We start from the raw sequence: 20113 nt of genomic DNA on the forward strand, positions 1-20113 counted from the left end.
TCCCGATATTGTTATTTATTTTGCTAATTTGCACCCCAGTATCTCTATTTGCACATCATCTACAGCACATCTATCACTCCAGTGTTAATACTAAATTGTAATTATTTTGTACTATGGCCTATTTATTGCCTTACCTCCATACCTTACTACATTTGCACACTATAGATTTTCTATTGTGTTATTGACTGTACGTTTTGTTGAGCCCATATGTAACTCTGTGTCGTTGTTGTTTTTATCGCACTGCTTTGCTTTATCTTGACGAGGTCGCTGTTGTAAATGAGAACTTGTTCTCAACTGGCCTACCTGGTTAAATAAAGGCGAACTAAAATGTTTTAAATAAATGGAACGCTGGGGGAGGGAGGGGAGCTTCTTCGGCCGTTGGTTACCGTTATCAACAGCAGCCAGCCTGCCAGCCAGGCAACAACATGATTGTGGGACTTTTCTTGTGGTGGGTAGTATCAAATAATCGCTATCAAACAAAAACACATTGTTTGTACTAATGGAGCCATGTATCCGATTGTATATATATAACGTGTAGCAATTTTTGTTAGAATACGAGCATTAGCTAGCTAGATATGAATTAAACCAGAACTTTATATATAGCTAGCTAGCTAACTTTTTTTACATTGACGTTACTGTATCTAGCTACTGTAGCTAAATTTGTGCGCTAGTTAGTATTTTCAGTCTTGTAGGGTATGTTGAGATGTAGTAGATAAGCAAGCTATATGAATAAATCAAGATGGTTAACTCCATTTTATATCCTTGACTTGGTCATTTCAAAATGTCTAGACTAGTAGTGGGCGGTTTTATTAGAGGTCAACACAATCGGATCTGCTACAGGCAGGTCAAGTAACGTTAGGAATTTAGGGGTTTATTATGGCCGAGGACAAGATTGATGAGTGACTCGTGTGTGATCTGACTTCTGTGTGATTGCTAGCAAGTCATTAACGTTACTCATCACTTATGACTGCAGGTGTAACCAAATCTGATCCTCTGATGTGCTTTGGCTTTCTCAGAGGCAGCTTGTCCGACTCTTTAATCCACATAAGACCCTGACACTGCTTTAAAGCCATCCAAGCTGTTGAGTTTCTTCTGCTGCAAATCTGGGTCAGTACAGAGTGTAGTGGAAGTATACAGTGGCTCTACATTTTGAGAGCTACTTTGGACATTGATAATATCGCGTTTACTTGATGTCACTTTGAGAGAAATGTTTGATTTGCGTTCTGAATTTAGTGTATAATTCAGCGGTAGCTTTTTATTTTTCAGTGTAGCCATGTAGTGCTGTTGTTCAGTCAGTGAAAAGTGAAGAACACTGCAGAATTGGAGAGCAGTTGAGGCCAGACACCGGGATGGAGCAGGACATTGCTGCACTGGAGCTGGTAGAAGTGCGAAAGTTACATGAATTAGTGCGGAGACTGGAAATTCAAAATGAATCTCTAAGTGAGAGGCGAAGAAATATCAACACCAACAACCAGGCTCTCTCTGGTGTGCTTATCAGCTGTCCCTCTTCGCTGGAGGAAAGTCAAAATTGCTGTGATTTGCTGGACCCTGAACCAGCAGATGTCAACGGTGGGGATGGTATATCTCCACCTCCTCTTGAAAGCCCCAGAGATACACTAGTGGGGCAGGATGGACACGTCTATGATGGCTGTTATGCACACTTGCCCCACAGTGACATATTGGAGGAGACACACAGGCAGGGATGCTTGGGGTCAGAGGAGCTGGTGGACAGGAGGGACACAGAGAAGAGAGCAGAGCAGTCTTCTCTGGAGCTGGTGGACCTCCTGGACCTAGAGGAGGGCTGTGAGGTGGAGAATGAAGTAAGCTGGTAGGTACCTGCACAACTTGTTGATAAAACTAAACTGTGTATAGTGTCAAGAATTTGCAACTTCAATATTTTAGGCAACATTTTTGTCCATGCCTTTGCAAACCACCTTTTGTAATACCTCAGTTGCTTAATTATAATTCAGAGTGCTTAAGCAGAATCCAATAAAACTCTCATTCGTTATTAGGTTATATGAGTCACCCAAGAAACGGGCATCTGCTGAGGGAAGCGATGAGTCCCCTCTAAAGTGGTGCAGACAGGTCCTGGACAACCCCAGCCCTGAAACAGAGGTGGCATGTCGCACACTAATTAATATCCTGGACCAAAGTAAGTACTGCACAGTACATTACAATCTCTCTCACACAAATGGACACAGACTAAAAGTGGCCATAATGCTTTATCATCTTGAACAGGTAGCTATTCATTTCATTTCCCTATTCTTTCCCGTAGAGACGAGATGGAGGAGTTTCTTTAGCAGTCGCTCTCACAGACATCCTGTAGCCTTCCCTGACACTGGCTATCTCTGCATGGGCTCACCTTCCCCTCGGTACCACAGATCAACTGACAGAAGTCAACAAACCAACAAACCTAACAGCTCAGGTAGGGTGCGATCTGGAGAAAACAATTCCCAATTCGTAAAACTGTTCTCTCCCAGGGTGCCTGTACATGTAGTGATATACAGTGCATTCGGAAAGTATTCAGACCTCTTGACTTTTTCCACATTTTGTTACGTTATAGCCTTATTCTAAAATATATACAATTGTTATTTTTCCTCATCAGTCTACACACAATACCCCATAATGACAAAGCAAAAACAGGTTTTTAGAAATTTGTGCACATTTATAAAAAATAGAAAAACTGAAAATACATTTACATAAGTATTCAGACCCTTTACTCAGTACTTTGTTGAAGCACCTTTGGCAGTGATTACAGCCTTGAGTCTTCTTGGGAATGATGCTATAAGCTTGGCACACCTGTATTTGGGGAGTTTCTCCCATTCTTCTCTGCAGATCCACTCAAGCTCTGTCAGGTTGGATGGGGAGCGTCGCTGCACAGCTATTTTCAGGTCTCTCCAGACATGTTAGATCGGGTTCAAGTCCGGGCTCTGGTTGGGCCACTCAAGGGCATTCAGAGACTTGTCTTGAAGCCACTCCTGCGTTGTCTTGGCTGTGTGCTTAGGGTCGGTGTCCTGTTGGAAGGTGAACCTTCGCCCCAGTCTGAGGTCCTGAGAGCTCTGGAGCAGGTTTTCATCAAGAATCTCTCTGTACTTTGCTCCGTTCATCTTTCCCTCGATCCTGACTAGTCTCCCAGTCGCTGCTGCTGAAAAACATAATGCTTCACCGTAGGGATGGTGCCAGGTTTCCTCCAGACGTGACGCTTGGCATTCAGGCCAAAGAGTTCAATCCTGGTTTCATCAGACCAGAGCATCTTGTTTCTCGTGGTCCGAGGAGTGGCTTCCGTCTGGCCACTCTACCATAAAGGCCTGATTGGTGGAGTGCTGCAGAGATGGTTGTCCTTCTGGAAGGTTCTCCCATCTCCACAGAGGAACTCTGGAGCTCTGTCAGAGTGACCATCTGGTTCTTGGTCACCTCCCTGACCAAGGCCCTTCTCCCCCAATTGCTCAGCTTAGCCGGGCGGCCAGCTCTAGGAAGAGTCTTGGTGGTTCCAAACTTCCTCCATTTAATGATGGAGGCCACTGTGTTCTTGGGGACCTTCAATGCTGCAGAAATGTTTTGGTACCCTTCCCCAGATCTGTGCCTCGACACAATCCTGTCTCGGAGCTCTACGGACAATTCCTTCGACCTCATGGTTTGGTTTTTGCTCTGAGATGCACTGTCCACTGTGGGACCTTATATAGACAGGTGTGTGCCTTTCCAAATCATGTCCAATCAATTTAATTTACCACAAGTGGACTCCAATCAAGTTGTAGAAACATCTCAAGGATGATCAATGGAAACAGGATGCACCTGAGCTCAATTTCGAGTCTCATAGCAAAGTGTGTGATTACTTATGTAAATAAGGTATTTCTGTTTTTTATTTTTAATAAATGTGCAAACATTTCTAAAAACCTGTTTTTGATTTGACATTATAGGGTATTGTGTGTAGATTGGTCCTCTGTAGCTCAGCTGGTAGAGCACGGCGCTTGCACGGCGCTTGTAACGCCAAGGTAGTGGGTTCGATCCCCGGGACCACCCATACACAAAAAAAAATGTATGCACGCATGACTGTAAGTCGCTTTGGATAAAAGCGTCTGCTAAATGGCATATTATTATTATTATTATAGATTGATGAGGAAAAAAAATAATTTAATCAATTTTAGAATAAGGCTGTAACGTAACAAAATGTGGAAAATGTCAAGGGGTCTGAATACTTTCCGAATGCTCTGTATCTCCCACCAACTAAAATTCCAGATTGTCCTGGTTGTATTTACTCAGTGTCTGTATTGCCTTGGTATTTCAGATGACAATGATGCTATTTTACCACCCTCAATGGACGAGAATGAGCCGAGTTTCTCAGATGACTCCATCACCATGGGTTACAGGCTGCAGGACCTTACTGATGTCCAGATCATGGCTCGCATGCAGGAAGCGAGTGAGTGTGGAAACCCTCTAGTTTTGATTCATATACTGAACAAAAATACGCAACATGCAAATATTTCAACGATTTTACTGAGGTACAGTTCATATATGGAAATCAGTCAATTGAAATAAATAAATTAGGCCCTAATCTATGGATTTCATATGACTGGGAATAGAGATATACATATGTTGGTCACATATACCTTAACAAATAAAGGTAGGGGCGTGGATCAGAAAACCAGTCCGTATCTGGTGTGACCACCTTTTGTTTCATGCAGCGTGACACATCTCCATCGCATAGAGTTGATTGCATTATCATGCTGAAACATGAGGTAATGGCGGCAGATTAATGGCACAACAATGGGCCTCAGGATCTTGTCACGGTATCTCTGTGCATTCAGATTTGCATCAATTAAATGCAATTGTGTTTTTTGGCCGTAGCTTATGCCTGCCCATACCATAACCCCACCGCCACCATGGGGCACTCTGTTCATAATGTTGACATCAGCCAACTGCTCGCCCACACAATGCCATACACGTGGTCTGCTGTTGTGAGGCTGGTTGCAAGTACTGCCAAATTCTCTAAAGCAGTCAGCATGCCGATTGCATGCTCCCTCAACTTGAGGCATCTGTGGCATTGTGTTGTGTGACAAAACTGCACATCTTAGAGTGGCCTTTTGTCCCCAGCACAAGGTGCACCTGTGTAATGACCATGCTGTTTAATCAGCTTCTTGATATGCCACACCTTTCAGGTGGATGGATTATCTTGGCAAAGAAAAAAATGCTCACTAACAGGGATGTAAACAAATTTGTGCATAACATTTGAGAGAAATAAGCTTTTTGTGCGTATGGAACATTTCTGGGATCTTTTATTTCAGCTCATGAAACATGGGACCAACATTTTACGTGTTGCGTTTATATTTTTGTTCAGTGTACATACTATGCATAATTACTTTACTTGTGGACAGGGTGTTTGACAGTGTTTTCCTTGTCCCAAGGTTTACGACAGGACTATGCCTCCATCCCTGCTGCCGCCACACCATTCAGGAGTCCTGGTGCATCCATGCTGTCACCTTCTAATTATAGCTACAGTGATCTGGAGTTTGACAAGTATAGCCTGGAGGACACAGTCGCATACACACCTCCTCCCAGCCAGCTGCCCCACTACCGGCGTTCCCCATTGGGCCAGTCACCCAGTGCCATAGCCCAGCCTGGTTACAGCAGCCAGCTGCCAAGGCCTCCCAGTCAGGCCACCACTCAATCTAAGCTGCTTAAGCTCGCAAAGAGCAGAGGTAAAAAGAGCACCTGTAACAGGCAACATGGAAAATCCCTTTTGACACACAAATTTACATATTGACTTGTGGTGTGATGTCACATAGAATATTCTTTACTACTACCAGTTTATCATGATCTGCTAAGTGTGTGGGAGTTAACCCAGTATGTTGTTGTAGAGGGGCTGAGAAGCAACATGTACAACCTGGATTCAACTCCTCCTCGCACCAGCCTCCGCTCTCTCCAGGCAGTCAGGACCAGCCGCAACCTGGAGGCCAATGGCCAGCTCCTCACAGACCACCCCACCTCCCGCCTCACCTTCCCTGTGGCAGGTTCAACCAGGTCTCCACCAGGTGGGTTGGCATTTTAGTAGGGCTTGGATATGACTAAACCTTGCCCGCCACAATGTATCTTAGGTTGCATCTCAGCAAGCATATACAGTGGGGGAAAAAAGTATTTTAGTCAGCCACCAATTGTGCAAGTTCTCCCACTTAAAAAGATGAGAGGCCTGTAATTTTCATCATAGGTACACGTCAACTATGACAGACAAAAAAAAAAATTTAAATCCAGAAAATCACATTGTAGGATTTTTAATGAATTTATTTGCTAATTATGGTGGAAAATAAGTATTTGGTCAATAACAAAAGTTTCTCAATACTTTGTTATATACCCTTTGTTGGCAATGACACAGGTCAAACGTTTTCTGTAAGTCTTCACAAGGTTTTCACACACTGTTGCTGGTATTTTGGCCCATTCCTCCATGCAGACCTCCTCTAGAGCAGTGATGTTTTGGGGCTGTCGCTGGGCAACACAGACTTTCAACTCCCTCCAAAGATTTTCTATGGGGTTGAGATCTGGAGACTGGCTAGGCCACTCCAGGACCTTGAAATGCTTCTTACGAAGCCACTCCTTCGTTGCCTGGGCGGTGTGTTTAGGATCATTGTCATGCTGAAAGACCCAGCCACGTTTCATCTTCAATGCCCTTGCTGATGGAAGGAGGTTTTCACTCAAAATCTCACGATACATGGCCCCATTCATTCTTTCCTTTACACGGATCAGTCGTCCTGGTCCCTTTGCAGAAAAACAGCCCCAAAGCATGATGTTTCCACCCCCATGCTTCACAGTAGGTATGGTGTTCTTTGGATGCAACTCAGCATTCTTTGTCCTCCAAACACGACGAGTTTAGTTTTTACCAAAAAGTTCTATTTTGGTTTCATCTGACCATATGACATTCTCCCAATCCTCTTCTGGATCATCCAAATGCACTCTAGCAAACTTCAGACAGGCCTGGACATGTACTGGCTTAAGCAGGGGGACACGTCTGGCACTGCAGGATTTGAGTCCCTGGCGGCGTAGTGTGTTACTGATGGTAGGCTTTATTACTTTGGTCCCAGCTCTCTGCAGGTAATTCACTAGGTCCCCCCGTGTGGTTCTGGGATTTTTGCTCACCGTTCTTGTGATCATTTTGACCCCACGGGGTGAGATCTTGCGTGGAGCCCCAGATCGAGGGAGATTATCAGTGGTCTTGTATGTCTTCCATTTCCTAATAATTGCTCCCACAGTTGATTTCTTCAAACCAAGCTGCTTACCTATTGCAGATTCAGTCTTCCCAACCTGGTGCAGGTCTACAATTTTGTTTCTGGTGTCCTTTGACAGCTATTTGGTCTTGGCCATAATGGAGTTTGGAGTGTGACTGTTTGAGGTTGTGGACAGGTGTCTTTTATACTGATAACAAGTTCAAACAGGTGCCATTAATACAGGTAACAAGTGGAGGACAGAGGAGCCTCTTAAAGAAGAAGTTACAGGTCTGTGAGAGCCAGAAATCTTGCTTGTTTGTAGGTGACCAAATACTTATTTTCCACCATAATTTGCAAATAAATTCATTAAAAATCCTACAATGTGATTTTCTGGATATTTTTTTCTCAATTTGTCTGTCATAGTTGACGTGTACCTATGATGAAAATTACAGGCCTCTCTCATCTTTTTAAGTGGGAGAACTTGCACAATTGGTGGCTGACTAAATACTTTTTTCCCCCACTGTACAGGTAACTGCCAAAATAAAGGAAACACTTGAGTAAATGAGGGATACAAAGCACAGGTGTGGTTCCTGAGTTAATTAAGCAATTAAAACACACCATCATGCTTAGGGTCATGTCTAAAAATGCTCAGTTGCCCATTATTTTGGCTAGAAGAAGAGATCTCAGTGACTTTGAAAGAGGGGTCTCAAAGGAGCACAGGGGGTTTAAAGTGTGTGTGTGTGTGTCTGTCTCTCACTCACTCACTCACCAGGGCCCGCATCCACAAAGCGTCTCGAAGTACAAAATTGGTCGTAAATCCTGAGAATAGATACATTTACTTTATATTTAGGATACCTCATGAGCTGTCCTAACCAGTTAAGAGGTACCAACAGGTGTCTTGAAAATAGAAAAAGGCAGTGAGTCAGTGGTTCCTGTGCCATAGACAGGCAATTGCTTTGGAGTTGTTGAAAGAATGTTTTGATATTTCTATATGATGAACCAATAAATCAGGGCTCTACAGTGTGACCATTTTGCTCGCATATGTGGCTAAATATTTTATTGTGCGACCTTACATTTTTATTTAGGAGCACCAATATTCTAGATTTAATATCTCAAATATTTTTCAATGTTCTCCTACATTACTTTGTGTGGGCCTACATTTTTCAACTTAGGTGCACATGTGCTCCTTGTAAAAAAGGTCAGTGTAGAGCCCTGCATAAATAATCTAGACCTACATTCAGTGGCGATTTTAGCATGTAACTCTTGGTGGGCCCTACATGAAGCTGTCCCAACAGCAGAGCTTTCTTTTCAGCATCATGGAGTGAATCCTTACCACCGCTACACCTGGCTATCAACGGAGCCTTGTCTGGCAGCGAAACAGTTCATTCAGCCTCATTTACTGCCTTTAAAAAAACTGCTGATAAGGCTGACTTGCTTAAACAAATGTGGTTTCTACTGACAATTGAGATGTACAAACTATGGCATAAGGGGACGACGAACGGATAAGAGGCAATCCGTAATTTCGATTGAGAGATTCATGAGCGAGCTAGGACGGACGTTATTTTTTCAGCACTTTAGAAATGTACAGCGACAGAATTCAGAACATGGGCCGTTCTTACAGTATTCTCTCTGTACACCAAGTCAGAACCGTAGAATAAATAAAGGGGGCATATAAGCAGACAATGAAAGCTCTTACAATATTAGATGATTACATTTCTCTAAAACAGGCTATAGGCTACATGTGCACCACCAAGTTAGAACAGTAGGCTAAGTACTCCTGAGTGGCGCAGTGGTCTAAGGCACTGCATCGCAGTGCTAACTGTGTCACTAGAGATCCTGGTTCGAATCCAGGCTCTGTCGCAGCCGGCCGCGACCGGGAGACTCATGGGCGGCGCACAATTGGCCCAGCGTCGTCCAGGGTAGGGGAGGGAATGGCCGGCCGGGATGTAGCTCAGTTGATAGAGCATGGCGTTTGCAACGCCAGGGTTGTGGGTTCGATTCCCACGGGGGGCCAGTATAAAAAAATATGTATTCACTAACTGTAAGTCGCTCTGGATAAGAGCGTCTGCTAAATGACTAAAATGTAAATGTAAGTTATGAGGGGGAAAGGGACCAAATTATTAGGGTGAGGCACATGGGCTACTAACAGCTTACTACACAACATACACTTAGGATTACTTTCTTAGCTACAGTATACATATCTCCCTGGCATATTACATAATTTATGCAGCAGCATACAATACATGTTTGGACTCACCTTGTTGTGCTGTGCTCACTTGAACAGGAAGGTTGCGCGGTGGTCCTTGTGGGCAAAATTTGTCATCAAACTTTGTCATCAAAGTCTGGCTTTATGGTGCTTTCAAGACAACTGGGAACTCAGACAAAAACAAGGTTGAATCATGATGTCAGTGATCTTCAGGTCGGAGCTCTAGAAAGAGGCCCGAATTCCCAACTTGGAATACCGAGTTGGATGACCGTTCAAAACGTATTTTCCCAGTCCGAGCTCGTTTTTTTCAGAGTTCCCAGTTGTCTTCAACTCACTGAAGTCTGAGAATTCCCAGTTCAGAGTTTCCAGTTGTTTTGAATGTGGCACAAGTCATGCTGGATTGACAGCATGGCCAATGTATTCAACCTTTTCTGGCCCATGGTGTTGAATGTTTATCCTTTTAAGCTAGGAAAATATACCCTTAAACCCAGACTTGGACCACCCACCCACTCCAATGAAAAGCAGGCTAGTGATCGCTTTCCAAACCACTCATTGTTGAATTTGCGATTTCCAACTTGTTGTGTAATGTTTATGTCCAATTGCCAAAAAGCATCGATAGTTTTATCTATTATTTATCTTCATATGAAAAGGATTTGCCAGTAGATTGTTGACTTGATTCATGATGATGACTGCTTGTCTAGCTTGCTAGCTAAGATTTTGAAAGTATGATGTTTACATGATCAGTCCAATCAAAGCTACGGTAGATATCACTTGATTTGACGTAATTTTATCTGTGGCCAATGACCTTGAATTTTCAAGCTCTCCCTGTAGCTTTTACATTGACGTAGTGTCCCCATGAGTGACAGAACACTGAGCCAATCACGGCGAAACGAGAGAACATTACCAACCCCTACGCTCCGTATTTTCCGCTGGCTGCCCCACCACCACAGAAATCCCTGAGCTAGGCTGAAACATCTGCTTTTTGGAGCTGCCTTACTCAAGAAAGCAAAAAAAAGACCATATTTGTAGACTCTTTACTCAGTACTTTGTTGTAGCACCTTTGGCAGCGATTACAGCCTCTAGTCTTCTTGGGTATGATGCTACAAGCTTGGCACACCTGTATTTGGGGAGTTCTCCCATTCTTCTCTACAGATCCTCTCAAGCTCTGTCAGGTTGGATGGGGAGCGTCGCTGCACAGCTATTTTCAGGTCTCTCCAGAGATGTTCGATCGGGTTCAAGTCCTGGCACTGGCTGTGCCACTCAAGGACATTCAGAGACTTTCCCGAAGCCACTCCTGCGTTGTCTTGGCTGTGTGCTTAGGGTCGTTGTCCTATTGGAAGGTGAACCTTCGCTCCAGTCTGAGGTCCTGAGTGCTATGGAGCAGGTTTTCATCAAGGATCTCTCTGTACTTTGCTCCGTTCATCTTTCCCTCGATCCTGACTAGTCTCCCAGTCCCTGCGGCTGAAAAACATCCCCACAGCATGATACTGCCACCACCATGCTTCACCGTAGGGATGATGCCAGGTTTCCTCCAGACGTGACGCTTGGCATTCAGGCCAAAGAGTTCATTCTTGGTTTCATCAGACCAGAGAATCTTGTTTCTCATGGTCTGAGAGTCCTTTAAGTGCCTTTTGGCAAACTCAAAGCGGGCTGTCACGTGCCTTTTACTGAGGAGTGGCTTCCCTCTGGCCACTCTACCATAAAGTATTCAGGCCTCTTTACTTTTTCCACATTTTGTTACATTACAGCCTTATTCTAAAATTGATTGAATTTTTTTCCTCATCAATCTACACACAATACCCATAATGACAAAGCGAAAATAGGTTTTTAGAAATGTTTGTAAATGTATTAAAAATTTAAAACATACCATATTTACATAAGTATTCAGATCCTTTGCGATGAGACTCAAATTTGAGCTCAGGTGCATCCTGTTTCCATTGATCATCCTTGAGCTGTTTCTACAACTTGATTGGAGTCCACCTGTGGTAAATTCAATTGATTGGACATGATTTGGAAAGGCACACACCTGTCTATATAAGGTCCCACAGTGGACAGTGCATGTCAGAGCAAAAACCAAGCCATGAAGTCGAAGGAATTGTCCGTAGAGCTCTGAGACAGGATTGTGTCGAGGCACAGATCTGGGGAAGGGTACCAAAAAATGTCTGCAGCATTGAAGGTCCCCAAGAACACAGTGGCCCCCATCATTCTTAAATGGAAGAAGTTTGGAACCACCAAGACTCTTCCTAGAGCTGGCCACCTGGCCAAACTGAGCATTCTGGGGAGAAGGGCCTTGGTCAGGCAGGTGACCAAGAACCAGATGGTCACTCTGACAGAGCTCCAGAGTTCCTCTGTGGAGATGGGAGAACCTTCCAGAAGGACAGCCATCTCTGCAGCACTCCACCAATCAGGCCTTTATGGTAGAGTGGCCAGACGGAAGCCACTCCTCAGTAAAAGGCACGACAGCCTGTTTGGAGTTTGCCAAAAGGCACCTAAAGAACTCTCAGACCATGAGAAACAAGATTATCTGGTCTGATGAAACCAATATTGAACTCTTTAGCCTGAATGCCAAGAGTCTGGAGGAAACCTGGCACCATCCCTACGGTGAAGCATGGTGGTGGCAGCATCATGCTGTGCGGATGTTTTTCAGCTGCAGGGACTGGGAGACTAGTGAGGATTGAGAGAAAGATGAATGGAGCAAAGTACAGAGAAATCCTTGATGAAAACCTGCTCCAGAGCGCTCAGGACCTCAGTCTGGGGGCGAAGGTTCACTTTCTTACAGGACAATGACTCTTAGCACACAGCCAAGACATTGCAGGAGTAATCGAGGCTGTAATCGTTGCCTAAGGTGTTTCAACAAAGTACTGAGTAAAGGGTCTGAATACTTATCTAAATGTGATATTTCAGTTTTTTGTTTTAAGTTCATTTGCAAAAAATTCAAAAAACCTTTTTTTTGCTTAGTCATTATGGGGTATTGTGTAGCAGTTATGAGGGGGGACAATTTAATCCATTTTGGAATAAGGCTGTTACGTAACAAAATGTGGAAAAAGAAAACGGGTCTGAATACTTTCCAAATGCACTGTACAGTCACATTCACAGTGGTTGTGTGAAGCGTGCTATAGAGTTCACAGCTAGCGATGCCTCATCGCGATTAGTTATAATTTGCAACATGTCAATGAGCGCCATCACTAGCTTTCCTTTGCGGTACCTCAAACTGTCTTGATTACCAGCTGAGATAAACTTTTATGAGTTGGTTTTACTCCTGGCTCAGAGTTTGTCTAAGCAGTGTCTAACCTTTTACTGCAGTGGCTAAATCAGGTTCACACAGAGTGATTCTTTGGTAGTCTTAAACACATCTATTTTGAAACAAAAGTATACACCTCACACACATGGTTATGGGTTTAAAAAAAGAAGACACCTGTACCATGTCAGATATAGTTAAAATGTATTCAATGTGGAGTTTGCATCCCAATATTACACTTTATATAGATCACAGAAGACTGAAATATAACAAAACTGTTTGACATAGAAACACCGGATTTTCATCTGGTTTTTGGAAATAATCTTTATTAATGATGAAATTATGAAAAATATATACATTCCACCCATGAGGCCAAAGAGGGCACCTTTGGTCATTGACTGCAGGAAAGGGCTACCATCATCCTAAAACTTACTTTGTCTTAAAACAGGTTTTAACAGGATTCCTAGGAACTTTTCTGAGATGCTTTGTGGATACGGGTTCAGATCTCAACCCAATTGAACACTTGGAGCTGCCTTTTTAATTTTTTTACTTGGCTTTATTTCAGACAGACATGTTTAGTCCATAACATTTCCAAACTTGTGATTGCCTCCTAGGTGAGTCTTCAGTCAAGCTTAGGAGTGGTGGCCGATCTTCATCTGTTTCTGCCAAAATCTTGAGCTCCAGTGACCCTGCTACTGGAGCAGCACGGCAGTCCCTGAGAGAATCATTTCAGGCCTCGTCTATTAGAGGGCTGCCGAGAGTCCAGTCCTTCAGCCCCTCTGGTTTGAGGATCCCCTGTCCCAGTAAGGACTTTTCAGTTGGAGGGTACCTGTCAAGTCATGGTCGTGTCTATGCCTCCCCTGAGAGGTCCACTACCCTGGCTTGGGGCAGACTGGGGCAGCCTGCCAATGCCCATAGGTAAAAAGGTGTACTCAACGTTTCTCTGTAATTCCTCAGTAATCTGTAACATACTCTCACTCAAAATAACTCCACTTAATGTATTAAAGCACATTAAACAGTAGGTTTGGTTTCTGTGTATTTGTATTTAGTTATCGGTTTCTTCTGCCAATCATGCAGTACTGGTTTATTTTGTGTGGCTTCACAATCCCTTCCACTGGAATTGGACACCTTATCCATCCTTTCTCAGCTGTAAATGCAAGGTGCTGCTCAATGCTAAATTCCAAACGATCGCCAATGAAATTAATCTTAATTTGATTCAAATTTGGGAATTGACACACAAATCCACATACTTAGAACTGATACAGTTATCATTATTACATTAATTGTCACTGCAGAGTATCACACAGGCCTCGGTTGTAAACACCATCGAATTCTGCATACTACAAGTTATACCACAACATGTTTCAGTTTAAACTATCATAATTTAACACTTTGAGGACAGTTACAGTATTAAGCCCTATTTAGTTTTTTTTTTTATAGGAGCTCCAACTTCAGTTAGATCTGGCAATTTGTTGCAAAGTGATCAGTTGTGGTATTCACTACTGCTCCACCTGTTAGTTAGTACATGCAGACAAATATTAATTGAATGTTTCTATTCCTTACAATTATTATATTATTAGGTATGTTAAATTGTAAGAAACGGGACAGCAGTTTTGGAATAAACTGTTGAAGACAGAGTGCAGTTTGTCCCCTACTTCCCCACCGCCCCCACCCTTCCGAGCTAACAGCGAGCTACGTGATTGGTCCAGGCCTGAAAAACAGCCTTCAGGATCTAGAATGTTTTACAGGCCTTGCATTCGCACCCTGAGAAATATTACCTAATTTCATAATAAGACTGCGGAAATACTGTTCGAGGCCGAAAAGTGGAATTTAAAAAAGACAGTAGTGACTTGGTTTGGTAAGTATATATTACATGTAATGCAATATGACGATGGGGCCTTGTCACGAAGGCCTATGGGCCTCCACCCCAGTCGAAAAAACAACAACAATGGTGGCTAGCTAGCCGTCGATAGCTAACTAGCTGTGCTAACTAACAACATAGCTAGCTAGCTCGGAAATATATTGTGACTTTTGCAAGACTATATTCATTTGTGCCATCTTCCATTGCACACTTTCTAAAGTATGGTGGGTTTACTGCGTTTATTTTACTAATGATATCGATTGCAATTGCTGGGAATGCTATTGCTAGCTAGTTAGCTCGCTAATTTAGCCCAACAATGAGAGCAGAAAATATGCATTGCGGTCAGGATGTCGCAGAGCGTCAGTCTTGCACGCTTGTTGTTGGAGTCTTGAAACAAGCGCATAGCTTGGATTTCATTAAATATTTAGCATAGATTCATGTTTATCATTTAGCATCGCATTCATGCATATCAATTATTTTTGCTAGATTCACCGTGCGCACTCAAGCGCCTTTGTTGTCGGGGTTCTGTGTCCATAATGTAAACAGAAGCCGCCATATTTAATGCGTCTGCGCGCGCTCTACGGTCAACCAACTACTGCACTGGGCGAAAACAGTGCGTGTGAATGTCTAGCCAGCCACATTGGACACTTTCCCGTATCTGTCACTGTAACCACAGCCACAGATAGAACAAGGTGCAATATCTATGCTAGAGTGGTTACAAAGTGGCATTGATTCATTACTGTCACCCAGAGTACAAATTAGTCCTGGAGGCATGTTTTTTTTTTTGGTGCCAGACGTGTCCCTTTACTTGTCACACCAGTTATAACACTACTCAATTTATCCAAACCAAGGAGTATCACCTGTTAGCTTTTTGCTTCCCATTAGATTTATCAATGCATCATCAACCACATTACTTCTGCATTTATCCAATAGTTTACCCTCTAATTTTTACATTTAGTAATTTAGCAGACACTGTTTTCCAGAGCGACTTACAGGAGCAATTAGGGTTAAGTGCCTTGCTCAAGGGCATATTGACAGATTTTTCACCAAGTTGGCTCGGGGATTCTAACCAGCGACCTTTCGGTTACTGGCCTAAACGCTAGGCTACCAGCCGACCCCAAACCATAATGTCTCCTGATACTAAGACATTATAAAGGCATATTCTTATAAGTAATAAAGCATTATAGCTGTCTGTTTTATTTCCATTACAACAATTATATTTCAGGATAGATAAAATAATTGAAGCTGATGGATCTGTTATGTGTTTTTCTTTTCTCTATTTCAGGTGTTTCTCCTCCCTGGCTGATTAAAAAAGCATAACACTTCCCTGATGGTTTGAGAGCTCAGAATCAAATGTTAGTGCTGAAATACTGTCATTAACATTTTGTTAAAGTTTTAATGTCACATGGACAAGTACAGTGAAATGCCTTTCTTGCAAGCTCCAAACCCAACAATGCAGTATTCAATGTTAATGTTTATTCAGCATTGATGAAGATCAGTCTGATTATTTAATTGAATCAATGTGTTGACACATTTGTAATGAGTTATGCATTGAGGTCCTACTTTATCTGATAAAATTAGATCAACTTAATCATTTACATTACATTTACGTCATTTAGCAGACGCTGTTATCCAGAGCGACTTACAGTTAGTGCATTCATCTTAAGATAGCTAGGTTGGACAACCACATATCACAGTCATAGTAAGTACATTTTTCCTCAAAGTAGCTACCAGCAAAGTCAGAGCTAGTAAGAAAACAAAAAAAAATCTTCCTAATTTGTGTTTGTAGCAGACAAGAGAAAAAGAGAATGGACCACGGTGGAGGGGTCTTGAACTTTCAGATGCAGGACTCAAAGATGCCACACACAATGATAATGCAGGATTTTGGTATGTCCACTCTATCAATGCAGAGAACTAATACTCCATGGCCTTTTGTTTATTTGATTTTTGTCTGTGTGTGCTCAAACTGATAAGAGTAACAGTTCTTCCTGACTTCCCCAGTGGCAGGTATGGGTGGCATGGCCCACATTGACGGTGACCACATTGTGGTGTCTGTGCCAGAGGCGGTGCTGGTGTCAGACGTGGTGACTGACGAGGAGGGCATCACGTTTGAGCATGACCTAGGGTCAGAGGTTGTAGAGGGGCCAGACATCTGCTGCAGCGACGAGCCTGACGGCATAATCATGACTGAGTCGGTCCTGGGGGCCGAGGTGGCCATTGAGGAAGTGCTGGATTCTGACCACCATCACCATGTACTGACATCAGATCTCGTAGAGGAATCTGACAGGGTACCTGACCAGGTGTTTGAGATTGTCACTGAGGAGGTCATGGTCTCGAACTGCAACTCAGAGACGTATATAGAGGAGCAGGAGGAGATAGAAGAATCTGCAGTCACCATCCAGGAGCAGGACGACGAGGCTGGAGGGTGTGTCTCCGAGGACTACCTGATGATCTCCTGTAAGACACATACGTCTTCTTTTCTTGGTACTACTAGACTGCTCCAACACAACTTTTGACTCTAATAATAGGATGAATCTGATCATGTATAATGATGACTGTGCTATTGTTTGTGCAGTGGACGATGGTGGGGAGAAGTTGGACATGGAGGACACGCCCCTGAAGATGGGTTCTGAGGTGATGCCTGAGGAGGATGGCTCCAAAGAGGGCGATTACGACTCTGAGTGCATCAAAGTCTACATCTTCAAGGCAGAGGCTGATGATGATGTTGACATAGGTAAGGACTCTTACATTGCTATTATTTGGCTTTCTGAAAGTTACACCTCTGTTCAGTTTCCCTGACTTCATACATTTACTGTGAGTGCAGGTGGCACAGAGATTGTAGCTGAAAGTGACTTACACAACAGTCATGCAATGCTGGAGACTGGGGGCATTGGCAAGCTGTCTCGAGAGAAGATGGTCTACATGGCAGTGAAAGACCCGTCCCAGGAGGATTCAGAGATCAGTGAGTCACCTGAATTAGCAGCCTTTCCTCCAATCCCTTATACAGCACAACATATTAAACGATATGGCTGCCTTATTCTTTTTGTCCCAATAGATGGTGGTAGTGTTAAATGAAGTGACTGAGTTTTCCTTGTCTGTGAGCAGACTGCACTGAGATGGCAGATGAGGTGTACATGGAGGTGATAGTGGGAGAGGAGGATGCCCCTGCCATCCAGGACTCACTGGACGACCCCAGCCACAATAAGAACTTTGGCACCGTAGCCTGGGCTGCAGCTTATGGTAAAGCCTACTCCTTTTCTCCATAGACACATGTTTTTCAGAGACATTCATTCAGTATGGCGTAAGATAGTATTATACATTTAGATTTTGTTCACGTCACGATTTTTAAGTGTGTTGAGTTGGTGGATGTTGTATGGACATAGGCTCAAAATAATCTTCTCTAGGTAACAGTCTGGACTCCAGGCTGGAGAACAAGAACAACACAGGGACACATTACCTGAAGATCAGTGACAGCCTGAGTACAAGTAGAGCTCTCAAACAGAAGATCAAGAAAAAGAAAAAGGGAGAGACACGTCAGTGTCAGACAGGTATGGGCTTCTATGTTCATTGAAGCATTTTCTAAAAGCTTGCATAATATTGTAAGATTATACTTTTATTTTTTAGATGTAGGCCTAACAATTCTTGTTATTTTTTGCTTCCACACTTTTCCTCAGCTGTGATCATTGGTCCAGATGGCCAGCCTCTGACTGTGTACCCCTGCCACATCTGCGGGAAGAAGTTCAGATCGCGAGGCTTCCTGAAGATCCACATGAAGAACCACCCGGACCACATCTTCAAGAAGAAATACCAGTGCACAGACTGCGATTTCACCACCAACAAGAAGGTCAACTTCCACAACCACCTGGAGGGCCACAAGCTCATAGTGAAGAGTGACCGGGTCCCAGAGTTCACTGAGGTCACGCGGCGTTACTGTGTGGAGAGCCCCCTCAGCTCCAATAAGCTCATCCTACGTGACCAGGAGCCCAAGCTGCACCACTGTAAGTACTGTGACTATGAGACAGCCGAGCAGGGCCTGCTCAACCGCCACATGCTGGCTGTCCACAGCAAGAGCTTTGCCCATGTGTGTGTGGAGTGTGCTAAAGGTTTCCGCCACCCCTCTGAGCTCAAAAAGCACATGAGGACCCACACGGGTGAGAAGCCCTACCACTGCCAGCACTGTGAGTTCCGCTGTGCCGACCAGTCTAACCTGAAGACCCACATAAAGAGCAAGCACGGAGCGGAGCTGCCCTTCAAGTGTGGCCACTGTCCCCAGGCCTTCCCTGACGAGCGGGAGCTGGAGAAGCACATGGAGATCTTCCAGGGCCACAAGACGCACCAGTGTCCGCACTGCGAGCACAAGAGCACCAACTCCAGCGACCTGAAGCGCCACATCATCTCCGTGCACACAAAGGACTTCCCTCACAAGTGTGACGTGTGTGAGAAGGGCTTCCACCGGCCCTCGGAGCTGAAAAAACACACAGAGACTCACAAAGGTGCCAGGCTGCACCAATGCCGCCACTGTGACTTCAAGACCCCAGACCCCTTCATACTCAGTCGCCACATCCTGTCCGTCCACACCAAAGACTTGCCCTTCAAGTGCAAGCGCTGCCGACGGGGCTTCAGGCATCAGCTGGAACTGAAGAAGCACATGAAGACCCACAGTGGGCGTAAAGTGTACCAGTGCCAGTACTGTGAGTACAGCTCCTCGGACGCTTCAGGTTTCAAACGGCACGTCATATCCATCCACACTAAGGACTATCCCCACCGCTGTGACTACTGCACTAAAGGCTTCCGTAGGCCCTCTGAAAAGAGCCAGCACATTGCGCGTCATCACAAGGATGTTTTAATGTAGAGTGCTTCTTCACACACCCTTTCCACTATTCAGAACAATCCTATTCTCACTCACTATAGAGCAGGGAAATAAAATGGTTTCAATGTGATAAAGGATGACAATTGTCACATTTTCTTACAACTGCATTAGTAATTTATTAACTTGTCCTCCCATCACCATTAGTACTCAAACCTGGGGTGATATTCAAACAAACCTCAAGTCAGGTAAATCCTGAATCAGAACATTACTGAAAGCACATATTTTCTCAGTAGTATGCTTATCTGATGCCTGGATTGTTTGAATAGCACACCACTTGGTGTATGCAGTATCAGTGGTAAGATAATGCTTTAATTTGATTTTAACTAATGCAGTGTTTGACGGTTGACTGTATTCTCACTTTTGACCTTGGGGTAACCGTTCTCTGACAAGTCTTGTATGATTTTTAGTAATGCTACTGCTAGCAATAAATTGTGAAAAACATGCATTTAAAGACCCAGTTATTATTTCAAATGTAAACAGTCATCTGCATCAGTTTTCTCTGTATTCAAAAGCATGGAAAGGATGTGGACGACCCAGCTTTTTACTCGTATTTGTCCATTGTGCTTTGAAATAATCGCTTGTCAAACAATCAGGGGTTTTAATTTTTCATGTTGCTCAAAGCCAATAACATGTTTACTATCAGGAATGTCTCATGTATCAGATCCAAATCAGTGTTATCTAATCTCATGTCTGTCAACTGAAATGTTAGGAGCTTCTTTAGTAAATAAAAACATCTCCTGATCAA

General features: G+C 43.7%; 2 protein-coding genes across 9 annotated transcripts; both read left to right on the top strand.

The window, feature by feature from the left end:
- Positions 1–345: 345 nt before the first annotated feature.
- Positions 346–13658, top strand: LOC121580004 (SLAIN motif-containing protein-like). Of its 7 annotated transcripts, none has more exons than XM_041895073.2 (8): positions 346–448; positions 1017–1828; positions 2013–2152; positions 2276–2425; positions 4286–4417; positions 5403–5696; positions 5856–6029; positions 13252–13658. In XM_041895073.2, the coding sequence occupies exons 2-8, from the start codon at positions 1350–1352 to the stop codon at positions 13557–13559; spliced, it is 1677 nt and encodes a 558-aa protein (XP_041751007.2). In that variant the 5' UTR covers positions 346–448; positions 1017–1349; the 3' UTR covers positions 13560–13658. The 7 variants fall into 7 exon arrangements, with proteins under 7 accessions (XP_041751007.2, XP_041751011.1, XP_041751008.2 ...); XM_041895077.2 differs by having other exon boundaries at positions 363–448; positions 1673–1828; XM_041895074.2 differs by having other exon boundaries at positions 378–448; positions 974–1828.
- Positions 13659–14310: 652 nt separating this feature from the next.
- On the top strand, positions 14311–20113 carry LOC121580003 (zinc finger protein 711). Of its 2 annotated transcripts, none has more exons than XM_041895069.2 (9): positions 14311–14495; positions 15784–15853; positions 16288–16385; positions 16500–16982; positions 17074–17232; positions 17323–17460; positions 17604–17738; positions 17903–18046; positions 18173–20113. In XM_041895069.2, exons 3-9 carry the CDS (start codon positions 16307–16309, stop codon positions 19348–19350), a joined length of 2316 nt encoding a protein of 771 aa, XP_041751003.1. In that variant the 5' UTR covers positions 14311–14495; positions 15784–15853; positions 16288–16306; the 3' UTR covers positions 19351–20113. The 2 variants fall into 2 exon arrangements, with proteins under 2 accessions (XP_041751003.1, XP_041751005.1); XM_041895071.2 differs by having other exon boundaries at positions 14312–14495; positions 16500–16955.

This window comes from Coregonus clupeaformis, chromosome 13, assembly GCF_020615455.1.
Source record: "Coregonus clupeaformis isolate EN_2021a chromosome 13, ASM2061545v1, whole genome shotgun sequence".
Taxonomy (NCBI): Eukaryota; Metazoa; Chordata; class Actinopteri; order Salmoniformes; family Salmonidae; genus Coregonus; species Coregonus clupeaformis.

Excerpts from the sequence above, each read along its gene's own strand:
- LOC121580003 (XM_041895069.2), top strand. The coding sequence starts at position 16,307 with ATGGACCACGGTGGAGGGGTCTTGAACTTTCAGATGCAGGACTCAAAG. Across the intron at positions 16,983-17,073 it reads ACATACGTCTTCTTTTCTTG|TGGACGATGGTGGGGAGAAG; the intron begins GTACTACTAGAC and ends TTGTTTGTGCAG. Across the intron at positions 17,233-17,322 it reads TGATGATGATGTTGACATAG|GTGGCACAGAGATTGTAGCT; the intron begins GTAAGGACTCTT and ends CTGTGAGTGCAG.
- LOC121580004 (XM_041895073.2), top strand. The coding sequence starts at position 1,350 with ATGGAGCAGGACATTGCTGCACTGGAGCTGGTAGAAGTGCGAAAGTTA. Across the intron at positions 4,418-5,402 it reads GGCTCGCATGCAGGAAGCGA|GTTTACGACAGGACTATGCC; the intron begins GTGAGTGTGGAA and ends CCTTGTCCCAAG. Across the intron at positions 6,030-13,251 it reads TTCAACCAGGTCTCCACCAG|GTGAGTCTTCAGTCAAGCTT; the intron begins GTGGGTTGGCAT and ends ATTGCCTCCTAG.